This window comes from Perca fluviatilis, chromosome 9 (genome assembly GCF_010015445.1).
Source record: "Perca fluviatilis chromosome 9, GENO_Pfluv_1.0, whole genome shotgun sequence".
NCBI lineage: Eukaryota > Metazoa > Chordata > Actinopteri > Perciformes > Percidae > Perca > Perca fluviatilis.
Genome location: NC_053120.1, coordinates 22,529,210 through 22,545,439, shown reverse-complemented (window position 1 = coordinate 22,545,439; position 16,230 = coordinate 22,529,210). Strand labels below are relative to the sequence as shown.

The window sequence follows — 16,230 nt, the reverse complement described above, 5'->3', positions numbered from 1 at the left end:
ACCCTGGATCGGGCCAGGCTAGCCGTTTCCGTCTTTATGCTAAACTAAGCTAACCGTCTCCTGACTGTAAATGCTTCATATTTACCATACCTATAGAGTGGTGTCCATTTCCGAGCAAATAAGTGTGTTGCCCAAAATGTCAAGCTGTTCCTTTACATTAGAGTAATGAGCAAGGCTAGTTAGGCCTGTTCCTAAAAAACTGCTTAAGATTTAGCGGCTAGCTGTGCTACTGTACTAAAAAACTTTCATATGACAGACTAGGAAAAACTTTCAAAAAGAGAATATTTAAGAGAAGCTAGATAGGGCTGTACATAAATATAGTAATATGTATGATTTGAACATCTTCTAATCTGACTGAGTACTCACATTCACTCATGCCTTATGTGTGATGCCTGACAGAGATGGGTGAATCATTATCAAAATAATCAATACCCCATTGATCCTTGTAAAAATGAGGAGTTAAAGCTCCTTGAGAGGGGTGAGGCTGTACTGATTCTCTTATGTTTTTTTCACATGGAGCCTTTGGGATCGGAGTGCAAAATGGAGCCTGGCGAGACTGTACCCTCAGATCAAAGACGGAACAAACAGACTGCCAGTGACATTAAACAGTGACCCAATACAGGCCCTGACATGCGCAACACACACACACACACACACACACACACACACACACACACACACACACACACACACACACACACACACACACACACACACACACACACACACACACACACACACACACACACACACACACACCTACCTCTCTTTTGGCGCCAATGGCATACAGAGATATAATATTTTGTCATGTGCCAACACGCTGCTAGGATTTAATCCATCTGGTCAGGTTGTAGCATGTATGTAATCATTGACTGTATTTCAGAGTATTAAAGATTTTCAGTTTTTGCATGGAATGTAGGTTTACTTATGCCTTGTGCATGTGTTTTTTTTGCCACCACAGTCAAACAACTATAACTCTAAAAGCTGTGAAAGATGGACTTAAGATACTGTATATGCCATTGAATTAGCTGGCAAGCTATATCCTGTGTAGAAGTAATTTTTCATTGAGCTGGAAACAAGATAGGGCAGCATGTGAATGGCTGAGCTAGTGCCACAGCAGAAAAGCTTTTAAAAGACATTAAAAAGGCTTCCGAGGCTCAAGCCAATCCACTCAGACAGTGCCTCACTGGCCTCTCACTTTCCCCTCAGCCAAACAGACTCTCCAAAGGAACCGATTACTGCAGCTAATGTTGTTGAGCTCTATTCATGACAGAGGACAGGTAGTAGCACGGCCATTCAACAAAAACAAATACTCAAACTGTATGAACTGTGTCGCAAGTGCAATCTCTGTCCTATCTTGTGGCTCACCATGATTTAAGTAGGTAGTAGCTGTTAGTCCACTCAGCAAATCTACAGTGTTGTCAGCCAGTGGGCCAGTCACATGAGGCAACATACTGCAAGTCATCTGACATTAAGTTAGTTAGAGTTACATATTCAAAGAAAGTCCTTTACATATTAACTTGTCTTGATACAGACAAAGGGGAGGAGGATAAGCCAAAGTTAGAGGAATGGACAAGACAGGATAAGATTAGGGTATGATTTACAACTGTCTGACAACAGCATAGTAGTACCCTCCATCCTGGTGACTATTGTTCAGAAGGTTACAAAGACTTTTAATCATAAGGTGCACATATAAAATAGACCCAGGAAGAATGGATGTTAGGGTTGAATCAAAGAATTTCTAATAAGGGAAGAAGTTCCACTCTCTCGATACTTCCGGCTTCTGAACTGGTTGCAGTTCCACTCTGGTTCCACTATAGGGCGCTCACAAGCGAGTGCCGAATGAATGGGACCCTAAGGAGCTATACCCCTTTTCTCAGGATATAATTTTTGTCTAGTAATTTGAATGTTGCATTCGAAAGGGGAGGCAAAGAAAATACACACTGCTGGGTGTTAGATTTTTTTGAAAGTCGCTTTTTTGTTCTAAAAAGCCTTTTAAAACGTCAATGACGTCATACACAGTGTACGGCCGGAGATACTGCTTTACGGCAAGCTCTGAGTCACTTCCTTTGTTCTCTCGAGGCATCGACAACACAGCTGACAGGTAAGGCTCTCCCTGTCAATACACGCGCTAGAAAGAGGTTTGCTAATGTTTTAAAGAACACGCCGAAATATTCACTCTGACATTCTGGTTCCGCTTCGGATGCCGTCAAGCGGGATCTCTGGTCGTAATCAGTCCTTCACTGACCAATCAGCATTCATTAGCACAATGCTAGTGTTTTATGGGCAATAACGACTCAACCTGTAAGAAATCGAAAAGGACATAAGTACTCGTTCATTCAACTTTCGACCTATAACCCATGTTGAATTTGCAAAAACTACAATCAAATCTGAGATTTCTCAACGGCAATCAGGCGAAAGAGACAAATTAAGCCGTCTAGCTCATAGAGTCCCATTCATTTTGCACTCGCCTGCGATCACCCCCAGTGGAACTCTGGTGGAACTGCAACCAAATTCGGTACAATGGGGCTAAATAGGGAGTGAAAAGGCTTTCCGTAGAGGGGCTTTGGTTAAATATATCAAGAATGTGTCTTTCATTTATTAAATTTTTTTTCAGGTAAGTAATAAGGAAATGTTCCTGGTTTCTGAGTTCACAGTGAAAATACTTTAGTCATTTATAGCGAAAAAGGGTGTAAAGTGCTTGTTACATGCGGTTTTACAGCAATTATCAAATTGTATAGAGAAACAAAATGGGCAAAAGATTAACAGTCACTAAGTTTACTTTTTTCTATAATTACACACACCTGACATTAACAACACATTATTGATGCTGTTTTAACCCTGTAAGAGTGTAACACAGACTTAAAGCCTGCTGCTAAGCAGTGCTGTGCTAGCTACTGAAAAATAGTAATTAGTTACAGTTTCTAGTTAACTCATTAAAAAAAACTCAATTATTGATTATTTCCACCAAAAAGTAATGTGTTACTGTGATAAGTAACTTTTTAAAAGGTCTACTTTGAAATGCTGCCGTTCGGTTGTTTGTGTGTAGGTGTATGTCTGTCTGCAGCTAATCTCGCATATTACTGGACCCATCAGTGTAATTTGTTTTTGTGCACATTTGTGACTGTATGCTCATGGCCCTCTCATGATAGCGGTGGTTGTTTAAAACATTCAATAATGTCAGCCAGATGCTGAACGCCTTTCTCTGTTAACTCATCACTTATGGTGGCGATAGACTGGGGCACTTTTTGGGCAACGTGACAGGGCAATGTGCTTGCCAACATTAAATGTACACTGAATGCCTTGATACATTTAGCAGTAAATCACGGTATAAAACGGAGCAGTCAGTAAAATAGTAAAAAACAAAAAGGTTTTAATTGTGAATCACCGCTGCACAAAAGGTCCATGAGCATACAGTCATAAATGTGCAGACAGCCTCTGACAGACAGAAACCCACCTGCACACATTACCAAACACATGATCACCTCCGGTCTTAAAAGCCAAAGCCACAACACTTACTTAGTCTACTTAGGGTGGAAGCACAAATATCAAGGAAAAACGACCAGACAACAAAATCTGCAAGTCAACAAGTAACAAGCCTTTCAGTAGTGGTAATTTAGTTACTTAAAGGGGTGATAGAATGATTATATAGGGTATTTCACACTGTTCCTTATGGTCTCCTAATGGGGTATGTAACATTGGTTGGGCTGAAAATGGCCTGGTTGATATTTTATTGGCCCTTATGCATCCCTGTGTTTTGGCCCTATTTGTAACAAGAGCTTTTCTTCCAAATATGGTATGGTCATGAATATTTAGATGAGCTGCGCGCTGATTGGTTGAGCGAATCCCCAATACACATACATTAGAGAAGCGACAGAATCTCATATTCCAGACACTGCAATGTTTCATTACCAAATTCACTTCTGAGACTTTTTTAAGCGAGAAATCAACTATATAAAGCTGAAATATGGGCCGTTTTACAAAAATTGATGGCTAATTGCAAATTTGGTAAGACGTGTCGGACTTTAGGAGCTCCACACATTCTGACGAGAAAGCGGCAGCCTGCTGGGCTCCATACCCAGCGCAAAGTCACCCTTTGTGGATACTGCACTACGGGGCTCCGTGGCCAGCTGCCGGCATAACTAGAATATATTTACGGTTTGAATTTCGTCACGCCACTTATATAACATCATTCCCCAATGTCTTATAAAGCTAACCGTTGTGTCCGATTTGATTTTAAGGCATTTTTATGAACGCAAGGCGTCTTTGTAGGACGAGCAGCTGCTTGCTATATGTCCCATTCATTACAATGGGGAAATACCGCAGCTTACTCACTTTCGCATAACTAAAGTATATTTACAGTTTGAATTTCGTCACGGCATGAATATTACAGATTCCTCAAGGTCTTACAAAGCTTAGCTAACACTTGTCCGATTTCGGATTTCAATTGAATGTATTTTTGTGAATGTCAGAGTTAGGAGGAGGCTAGCTAGCTCTCATTGATGGACTCCATCTCACCGCGGCTCTATCAATGAGACTCGCGGACAAGAGGCGTTTATTTCCCCGATTGTTTAAATAACTCAACACACATACCCATTATAAGATTAACTGGAACCTGCGGGCTGCGGTAAAAGATTGCGGGCGTAACAAGCTTGCTGACACTGCGGTCAGGGCGGCGATGTAGCAACCCAGGCAGCACCGGCGCTAAACTCCGACACACAGTCGGAGAAAATTTGCAATTAGCCATCCTTTTTCGTAAAGTGGCCCATATTTGAGCTTTATATAGTTGATTTCTCGCATAAAAAAGATTCAGAAGTGAATTTTGTAATGGAATAGCAGAGATCTGCGTGACCTGGCTAGATTCAGAAAACTACCTGATCTCAGGTCAGTTGTGTAGCCTATGTAAATGTTGGGGCGTGACCGTTCTCTTAATACACCCACGGCTGTGACAAAGGTTCCGGATTTTGAGATGCTTACGCAAGCAACTAGCTTTGTTGAGATTCGCCCGTTTTCAGCGGCAGTTTCAAAATATGAGATTTTCATAGTAAAGGGGTGTCAATGGGATTTTGAGCTTCTATGTATGTCCCATTTACCCACCGAACTGTCGTTATTCAACTATGACAGGGTAAAATCGGTTTTGCATTCTATCACCCCTTTAATAAAAAAAAAAAAAAAGAATGTGTTAGAGTACTAGTTACTGCCAAACGTAACAGAGATACTGTAACGCATTAGTCCCAGCACTGCAGCAAAGTAGGGTCATAAAACAGAGGGAGATGTGCTGACTTAACCCTATTACCGTTAGGGTTGGGTACCGTTTGGATTTTTACAATTCCGAACCGGTACTTTCAAAACGATTCCGATTCCTAAACTGATTCTTGAAAAACTGAAAAATGACAAAAGAAAGGCTTTTTATGGAGTTTTTTTTTTTTTAATTGAAAATTATTTAAATTTAACGATATATTAACGTTTTAAAGTATTTCAATATATAATAAGTAAACCTAAGTCACCTAACACACAACTACAATAATTTAACAAATAACCGTTACACTATTAACAAGTAACAACAAAATAAATGAGAGGCTGCCGCTGTCCGGAGCGACAGAGGGAAAATATTTCAGTCGGAACCGAAATGAGGAACCGAAATTCGCGTTCTAATCCGGTCTAAACACTACTGTTTGCGTAGGAACCGGTACCATAGTGGAACCGGGTTTCGGTACCCAACCCTAATTACCGTAGGCTCTGCTGCTTCTCTGCCAGAGGAAAGCAGGGAGGCACAGCAAGGCTATTAGAAGAACAAGCACACAGGAAGTACTATACCTCACACCAATAAACCCCAACCTATCCACCCACACACACCCACACCCACACACACACACACACACTCCTAATAGTTACAGACCTTGGGAGATATTAGATATACGTTGCGCAATATTATATCTAGGGGTGCAAGATATATTGACTCAATATCATGGCTGTGTGGCTTAGTTGTGTTTGATTTAGAGCCCGCTTGAAACGCTATAATGATCATCATTTCATAGGCCAGTTACCGTGCCACTTGCACGTTAGTGCACGTCAGCGCACTAACAAACCTGCTATAGAGGATATGATGGGTCGAGTTGCGATACCAAGAGGAAAACCAATAATATCTCAAACAATTTACTGTGAAGGTTATCAGAATCTAAAGTTTTTTGTGATGTACCAGACTGACAATGAACAAGTCAACAAAACCATCAAACAGAGAACATTTGAAAGGTCATTTACATATTAGAGTCACTGAGTACTCCAAAAAGGATTTATGGTATTATTTGACTTAAAAATGTGACAACATACGTTAGACAAAACCACATTTTGGAACCAGGATTTCAAGTTATGGCTGAATTCATTCTCAAACTATTTATGCAGTCAATGGATCAACAGCTCTTCCGTTTATCAATGCATTTTGGCTTGTGAACGCAACCAGCAGATGCTAAATATTTGTGTGTGTTAGTCAGGGGGATGTGACCAACTTCCAGGTACAGTGATATCATGTACATTCCCCTCTATTCCATCCATTTGATTTTGATACTCATTCATGTTCCCAGTATTTCTTTGCCATCATTTGCCTTTATTACATAGTGTAAAACCAAAGTAAAGAGCGGAATGGAAATGAGGGGAGTTAGAACAGACTTGAACTGAGGACATTGTTGTTATGTTGAGTCTTAAACACCCCTATATTTTGTTTTTATTTTTTCTGGAACTGCATTCTGCAAAATGCAATGAAATGTGTTATGATATATGAACCAATATATTTGCATTCTGCTGGCATCAGCTTATATCCAAATGAAAAGTATTATTAATATTATTCCGTATAATTGTTATGCTGATACTTGGTCAACTATAAAGCACTTAATTTCATATTAGTCACAAAATAAAAGTACCGTGGCCATGGACAAGTTTTTCACCTATTGGTCCATCTATAATTCTCCTGTTATTGTTTATTTGGCAGGTTATCAACCAGCTTCCAGAATTATATTTTCCTCCAGGCACTCTTCTGTCTCTTACATCTTGCAGACTCGAGTTTAGGAATTAAATGCACATAAATTAAGCTACTGGTAGTTAGTTACCAAGACTGCCGAAAATGACAAAGACAGATGGAGCCAATACACAATTACAACAATAAGCATGGTAGTACATTTACCATGTCCAGACAACTTTACATACTCTAACAGCACCAGTAATGTATTCCTAACCCAAGAATTATACTACCATCTCAGTGGTCAGGGTATCCAATCACAAAGATTTCCCTTTACATTGCTCAGCCTCTCCCCATAATGTTGCTCCTCCTTTCTCCAAAAGGCCTCTGTGAATTATTCATCCCTCATCTCTCTCCTCCTGCCATCTTCTGACAAGCTGAAGAAATATGTGCATACATGCTCCGGTGGGAGGAGAGAGGGTCTGATGCTCAGGACTGCAACCTGCCAATAAAGTGGTAGCTACCCAAATGTAGTGCAAAGAAACCGCACCATTTCTGAGGTTAATGAAGTAATGTTGTCTTGGTGGTAGTACTTTGTTAATTTACGATTTTGGTCCAACTGTGTGGCAAAAATGTCAAATGAACTCATCATATTGATTTGGACTGACTGAGTCATGCATGCGTGATCTGCACATGAGAACATGTTTCTACATAAATACACAATTACAGAAGCAGTCATGAAAGAACACAGAAGTTAAAAAATGATGACCACGGTGGGATATTTAAAAAGAGATGACAGCAGACAGTGCAGGTGATACTATGATGAGGGAGGACCCTGGAGACAAGGTAGAGAGAATGAGAGGGGATCTCATCCTGGACTGATGGTCCAGGCCGTCAGGCCTGACAAAGAGGGCGGAGAAGAGGAGAGATTGATAGCTACAGTAGAAAAGAGGAGGCGAGTGAGAGCAGAGAGGGGGAAAGAAGTAAAGCTAAAGGGCTCTCAGGCAAAATGCACCGCCGGGGGAGAGGGGCAGATGAATAATGGATGCCTCTCTAAATAGAAAGACAGCACAGAGCTGAATTCCGGGCTAGCACAGTGGCTGGCCGGCTCAGAATACACTTCAACCTGTGAGCTGGACTATCCCGTAAGAGGACGTATCAATTTTGTTTTTTTACACCATAACATGTCACTCACTTTAATACTGTGTATCAGCAGATGTATTGGTCATTGGAAATATAAATTCCGGTGAATGGTATCAATCTGTTAGCGCCTTTCTTTACCCCTCTAAATCTTGGCAGTGAGGCTCTACCAATCACAGTCCATACCTTACCCACACACCAGTCCATACATAATGGCACACAAGGGTATATATACTGTAAATATAGATGGAGACTGGGAGACTGACTTCATAACATGATCAGATCAGGTTTGTTTTACAGCCCAACATCCTGCACATCTCTGGATATCCAAGCTAACAGCGGATTTATCCACAATCTCATGCTCAGAACACATTTTTCTGCCCGTTCCTCTACTGGTGATAGGTGACATTGTTCCGTGCTCCTCTAGGGATCTGGATAACAAATGTGTCTTAGTGACATTTCATTGCCTTTCACAACGTGCTGCAAAGATTCAGATTGTCCTGTGCAAGGACATGCTGCTTTCAAAGTGTGTTGTATCGTCTTTGTTGTCTGTGCTGCTGTTTCATGCAAGCTATACACCCTGCCAATTTGCCTCTTTGACTGTGTTAATGGTTTTTGAATAATGCTTAAAAGTTTGGACTCATTAAATTAAAATATAATTTACATGGCTTCGGTTCGCCTGTTCTCTGATGTAGAAGTCTCTCAGACTCAGGTAATTCAGTTAATATCCACCAACAAATGAACATAGAAAATTGATGAATCGAACAAATGCACTTTTAACTCACTGAGGCATTACAGCTGATGCCAAAGACTCCGACTCACTGTGGCATAAAACCAGTAAAGAGCAGAACAAAGACCAGTAACAACAAACATCCTTTTCTAAATAACACACCTAGCCTGTACAAACATTGGACTGATTCAGGCCACTGCACACACTCCTCTCTCCTTAATTCCTCACAGCCGACAGCCACAAAACGTTCTAATTCACACAACTCTGAACGGTCCTTGAACCTCGATAACAAACAAATACACCCGGGCACTACAGAACATACTGCTCTACCCTGACTGCACATTCCAGAACACAAACAAACAACGCCTCCTCTCAATCACTTTGTCTGTGATTGGCATGCATGTGGACCATGAGACGTGCACGGGTTTCTCCTTACCCTTCCTTTTGTAGAACCACAGCATACAGCTTCGGAACACAGACATGGGAGAGGGCATGGAGGAGGTGAGAGGGGCAGGGGCCCATGGACTGTGGCTGGTGACCCTCAAGAAGGAGGTGAAGTGGGGGAAGGGGGGGTGGCAGTAGTGACGTGCGAGTGGTAAGGTGTTGGCGGGGGGGGGGAATTGATACAAATGGACAGATGGAAGGACAGAGATGAAGGTAAGGTGGAGAAGGTTAGTTAAAGACCTGGTGGAGTGATCGAGTAAAAAAAAATTGTGTCTGCGTTGTACTGGACTGCTCCCTGTCAAAAAAAGAGAGAAAGGTTGGTAGGACGGGAGGGGTGCGATGCTGTAGCTGGGAGCCAATCCAATCCCTATGGAGTGACTGGTTGGTGTGTAGCGAGCGGCAGCAGCAGCGTGGCGAAGAGCGAACAGCAGCAGAAACCAGAAGAGCCCTGAGCTCAGCTTCCAGCTCAGCAGTATTCCCTTATTATTCCCAGAGGCTCAACTGCAGAGACACACAAGCAGCAATCTTCCTCCTCAGCCACAGTCAGGAGGGCAGAGAAAAGAAAAAAAGAAGACATACTTCTGTTCCAGAGGATTCTATCCAGCTTGCAGTGGAACAAATCTTGTTTATCTACAGAAATTTGTGTCAGTCCAACTTCTACGAGCTTGAAGAAGTTCCATGGGGAGTGAGACAAAGCTCAAATGAATGCAGCACACTTTGGCATTGTGTAGATGCCTGAGTGCATGGGTTTCCTGGCATTAGAGCAGACCAATCCAAGTCTTTGAAAGGTGGGGAGGGAAAGAGGAGTGAGAGAGAGAGAGAGTGAGAGAGAGAGTGAGCTAGAGAGCGCAAATGAACAGCAGGGATGGATGCAAAAGAGATCACAGAGAAAGAAAGCCAGTGATGGTAACACAGAGAAAGGGGGCATAAAGAAAACAAAATAAATACAGGGGGGACATCTCACCTTGGAAATGGAAAGTCTTCTGATCCACAGTGATGGTGAATGTGCTGTCGTCCTCGTCATCAATGCCGATCACAGCTCCCTGGGCAAACAGAGAGAGAGGGGGAAAAAAAGCATGCAGTCAGACAGCGGGACACGTCATACTCCTCTTTCCATTTCTATCCTCATGCCCTCCACATGTTCCAGCAGCCCCTGACTGGCTCTCTTTTACAAATTACACTAGTTTGTCTCAGCACCTCACTCTCTTCGCTTCAAAAGCTCAATCTCCTCTTGCCTTATCGTCTCTTCCTCACAATCACTTTGTGTTTCTCTCTCACACATACAAGTGCAGCCTTTTGGAACATGGCAGAAAAGAAGAGAGGGGAGGAGGAGGAGGTGGGATTTGGGAAAGTGAAGGAGGAGAAAGGCAGGGAAGGGTGGAGAAAAAATAGACACTGGGGACCAACAGCTAGCAGCTGACTGGAGAGAAAGAACTGCAGAGAAATGGCGTGCTGGCTAGCTGGGACATTAGCTCCAAGCAACCGAAACAGGTTGTGTGACTTAGAGCTTCCTTACACAGCAAACCTGAAACTACTACAGGGTGTGGATAAGATAAGAACAGCTGCATATGTATTGCATTTATACATGTATTTGGTTTTAATATGTATGTATCAATATATGCAATTACTTTTTCCTGCAACAACATATATTTATATTGATGATGGGACCAAGTTGTAGGCCAATCTCTTTATGTGTGTGTATGTTAAACCTTATCATTTTTGTATGTTTATTTGGAGATACCCCAATATCCAAATATCGGTTTCATTAACTTCTAATCATCAGTATGGATATCGGCATTGAAAAACCAGTATCGGTCAATCCCTAATTTTTTATATTTAGTTCCATACTCCGTGAGCAACTAACTGCAACATTATGATTCATTTCACCTATTGCATTTAAAAAAAAAAAAAAGTAAATTCCATTGTGATAGAACAGTTTCTTTGTTTGGTTTGTTATTTAAAAAAAAAAAAAAAAAAAGTCCGTGTGTGGCATTGTTAGGCCTTTATTATGACAGGACAGTCTAGACATGAAAGGGGAGAGAAAAGGGAATGACATGCAGCAAAGGGCCGCACATTGGAGTTGAACCTGCGGCTGCTGCGTCAAGGACTCAGCCTCTGTATATGGGTGCACGCTCTACCAGGTGATCTACCCAGGCGCCCTTCATTGTTTTTTTTAAATAGATTTTGAAAGCCATATGACAACAATAACTAGCAAGGCCTAAAAAGGTCCACAGAGCTAGTCAGTTACTTCAAAAAACTCAAAGAAATACCAACAAGACGTCTGGTATGTAGAGTATCTTATGATGTGTTAAAGTAATGAGGCTCAACAAATTATTTAACAGAAGATCCATATCCTTAGAAGTGACCCCAAGCTTGTTTTTTTCTGAACGTCCCAAGGTGTCTTGCAGGAAAGCCCCTATGATCAGAGACTAGGTCTATAGTTAGCTATGGGGAAATGAATGGTTGAAAGATGACTAGTGTAAGAATAGGGCACTAAACATTGCCCTATTATAATAGTAACTATTAATGTTGCTTTACTCTGTAAATGTTTCTACATAGGACGTACAAAGAGAAGTCTGAAGGACAGAGTAAGTAAAGTGATATGAAAGAATGATAGTCTTTTGATTGTGGAAGGAGCAGAATACACTAAACAGTCCTTCACATGTGGTGACTGTTGGAAAAGGAAACCTTTTGGATTTTCAAATGTAATACATATATCCATTCTGCACGAAGAAACCTCTCACAAACCAACCCTCTTTAGAAACACTGTTCATGGTTGTACCTCATGATGGGGGCATTAAACTACATGATCTGATTTGTAGTCATAATTGCTAATGCTAATATTTTGAAATCACTGTTGTCATTTCAAATCTGTGATGGAATAAAGTTTCTATCGCCTTGTCTGTGTGAAGAATTTATTATAAAAAAAAAAATTGTAGAGATGTTTTCACAGTGTTTTTTCTTCTTCTGATCAGTGTCAAAATATCAAATGATATCCCGATTCAAAGTTGTAAAGCGACAAAATAAAAATGGAAGCAAATACTTTCAACAGCCATTGTAATTGATAGGATGCCAATGCCAGTGATGACTTTTTCCATCTCCATAATGCATATCATCAAAGTATTGTATTGCAATAAATTGTGTCACATTGATCCAACCCCTAACTGAAACCTCTGACCCAGGACTACATGACACTGGATCCTCTTTTCAGGTAGTTTCAGGAGATACTTCCTCCCTTCGCTGAGATCAATGGAAACATTTTCAGGGCGCTCGGCAATGCCTTTTTTACCAAAACATGTATGGTGGCATAAAATATGGCTTTCACCACTGCTTCTGTAAAAAGAAAAGAAAAAAACAAACAAAAAAAAAACTCATGAGACACTTTACCTCCTTGATTTTATAAATGAAGCTTCTGACAACAAGATGGCAGACGTTTAATATGTGGCTGACACAGTTAGGTACACGTTCTGGCTTTGGAATGCTGCTGGGGGTCTACAAGTTAGCAAGGTTTAAAGTTGGGAATTTGGATAAGGAGGAAAAGCCCACTTATTTTTTTAAAGTCTTAAACACGGAGAGAGAAACAAATGTTTTCCTGAGCGTTTTATAATTCGTCAATTTAAACCAATAAATCTAATCCTACCTTTAGATCCGGCCCTCTGTTGAATTCTCTCAAGACAAACAAAACACTATATTTTCAAGAAAATAGATGTCATTCTTTCAGCATCAACGTAGGTTCAGTCCTTTGAAAATCCTACTGCATTAGGGATCTTTCCCTTATTGTAGCAGGTCAACTGCTGCCATCTAGTGGACATTACTCATTACACAACACTAAACACATTGCATGAGAGAGCTAAATATGTGCAGCCATGGAGCTGTTGATATGGCTGCAGGAATCTATTGACACCTGTTAAACAAGGCCAACGAATCAAGCAATTAATATATCAGATGATAACTGCACGATACAGCTTATAGTGTACCTGCCTTTTATAGTTCAGAAAGATTGCACTGCCAAAGCAGACCTTGTCAGAAAGTCATATGTATGATGTTGTGTACTGCACTCTGGACAACAATGCCCTGAACATGTGGAAACTCTTCCAAATACTTGGTAAAGCAGGGCAGCAACTCAGCCAAGCATGCATAGCATGCATTTAGTCCATCAAAGAGAACTGTCTGCCAGGAACAGGATGGCCTTGATCCTGAGAATCTTACCCTGAGTCGCACGCAGCCTCTTCTGGATCCTCGCATCATCTTGTCCTTTGACTGTAAAATCAACAAAAGAAGAAATCCTGGATTAATACAGTCAGTATGCAGGGCTAAGTGCATATAAGCGACATTGTCAGGATGTCCTGTACTGTATGTCAAAAGGCTATTAATATCTATGAGCAATTTGATCGATCCAACTATAGTCTTAGAGTCTTTGCTCTTAAGAGTTGAGAGACGACTCTCCTCTCTTAACTCAGGTTTTGTATTTGAAGCAGGGTTTAAAAAAAAAAAAAAAAAAAATCAAAAATATAGACAGAAAATAGAATAAATAAATGTGGATACAAATCATACACTGGATGAGGGCAAAGGAGGTGACTGAAGTCGTATCACCTAAAGTCTGACTCAAGCACAATTTAATGTACGGTTACTGCATGCTTGCTTTATGATGTTAAGGACAGTTTTTCTCCTTACTGATTCAATTGAAAATGTTGTTATACATCAGATTAGAGCTGCCACTAACCATCATTTTCACCATCATCATCTGCTTATCTGATTATTTTCTGGAATCGTTATGTCTACACAATGTAAGAAAATAGTTAATATTGCCTATCACACTATCTCAGAACCGAATGTGACATATTTAAACTGATTGTTTCGTCTGATCAACAGTCCAAAACTCCGATATTCAATTTATCATCACAAAACAAAGAGGAAAAGCAAATTCTCACATTTGAGAAGCTAAAACCAGCCAATCTGATCAAAATACTTGTTGCAAATATTCTGTCAATTCACTAATCAACTTATTGTTTCAGCTCTATAATCAGATATTGTATGAAATTGCTACTGGATTCTTGTTCAGTTTTAACTTGATAGTATACATTTATCAGATTCAGGACTTTGTCCACAGCTCTGTATATCAGTGGAGCTTTGCCCTGCTAACTGCAGGTTAGCAGGCAGCATATCTCGGCCAACACAGTGATTACTTTCATGCAGCTATCTAAACAACACCATCAGTCAGGACTCAGGCTTCTGGTTTATAGGCTACCCCTTCAAGCAATAGAGTTACTGGAAAACAACTGTTCAAGTCAATAAGACAAATGAAAGCTTTGACGACTCAGTCAACTTGCTGAGAGGAGTGGACAGCTCTTGGTTGTCATCGTCCTTACAACTTGTACGGTAACAGTAACACAGGCAGTTTCCTGTCTGCTTTTCTCTCGACATTTACGTACGAATCAAAGTACAATGAATGCATTGACGTGATATTTATCAAAAATCTAACTAACGTTAGCAACCACTGTCTCGTCACGCGGTGTCTTGTTAACGTTAGCTATTTTGCTAGCTAGCAAACCAGCGAGTGTCAGATTCTTATTTAAATATTATACACAACAATCTTCTCGCCAACATACATGATTCGGTCTCTCTCACCTAACCTTAATGTTGTTAACTCTTACAGTAATGTTTCGCCGAGTGGGTGTAGTTCAGCTTTTAGCTTCGCTAGCTAGCTACATTAGACGAAAAAATACTGCCACTCGATTCGTCAGTTGATCTTCGAGGACTGTTGCTATTGGCTAACGTACGGATCTGTCATCAAAGAGACTCGCCTCTTTGTGCCAGCTGAGACTCCTGACAAACACAAGGCCTTTATCCCACTTGGGTTTGACAACCAGCGACAACTCCTTTAATCTAACCTATTGAGCTGATCAATTCTGCATTTACAAACCATGGAAATGAACGTACCGTGTAGTACGACAGCAAGCCGGCATTGTAGTCCAAAACGAACCAACGGTACTGCCAACCTTTCATAACGTTAGTCCACTTACTTAGCGGCCCCTCCATGATGGACGCCATCTTTACAATAGGCTACGGTTGGGGAGGAGTCGCCGGCAGGATGCTGCTGATGAATGTGATGCTACCCCAATGGATGTATTAAACCAGTGGTTCCCAAAGTAGAAGTGGGGTCCGGGAACCCTAGTAGTCCTTGAGGGGATGTCCCTTCCAAAAGGGGAATCATATATGTTCACTATATATCCATCCATAAGTTACACAATGTATGACTATTTTGATCATGAGTTTCATACAATTTTTGTAATAATCATGGGTTTCATACATTTTTGTCAGGGAACCCTGGGACAAACTCTTATCAAATGGGGGTTCGTGGGCAAATTTTTGCACAAATTAAAACACGGAAGAAGTATTCACATTCTTTACTTGGGTAAAAGATGGAATATAGTACAAGTAAAACTCCTGTATTCAAATTTGACTGAAGTGCAAATGTCTTAGCAAAATCTACAAAAAGTGTCTATAGAATGGCCCCACCAGGCTTAAATTGTATTGTTTATTGGATCATCATTATTGATTCACAAACCTAATAGCAGTATTTTAATGTTATAGTTAGCCAGGGCGGAGCTAGTCTAACTACTGCATATACTGTTGGGTAGATTGATCTATAACAATTAATCATATTTTATTATTTGATCATGTTTTGTATGTAAATTCTTAATCTGAAAAGCAACTAGTGACTACAGCTGTGAAACAAATATAGAGTTAAAAAGTACAATATTTCCCTCTTAAATGTAGTGGAATAGAAATAATACTCAAGTAAAGTACCTCAAAATTGTACTAAGTACAGTAATTGAGAAAGTGTCCCTCCCACTGTACTAATTCCTTAATTTTAAAACGTTTACAATAAAGTTCACTGGGTTTGAACATATGGAGACTGTGAAATGATCTTACATTTAATTCTTTTGTTAAACCATTTAAT

At 40.5% G+C, this 16,230-nt stretch overlaps 1 protein-coding gene across 2 annotated transcripts in view; it reads right to left on the bottom strand.

The window, feature by feature from the left end:
* Positions 1-15,353, bottom strand: part of osbpl9 (oxysterol binding protein-like 9) — a 40,214-nt gene extending 24,861 nt beyond the window's left edge. For both annotated transcript variants that reach the window (XM_039812096.1, XM_039812097.1), the window contains exons 1-3: positions 15,207-15,353; positions 13,476-13,526; positions 10,231-10,309 (exon numbers count right to left, since the gene is read on the bottom strand). In XM_039812096.1, coding sequence (XP_039668030.1) covers positions 10,231-10,309; positions 13,476-13,526; positions 15,207-15,317 — 241 coding nt within the window. In that variant the 5' untranslated portion in view covers positions 15,318-15,353. The remainder of the gene's footprint in view (positions 1-10,230; positions 10,310-13,475; positions 13,527-15,206) is intronic.
* Positions 15,354-16,230: the final 877 nt, after the last annotated feature.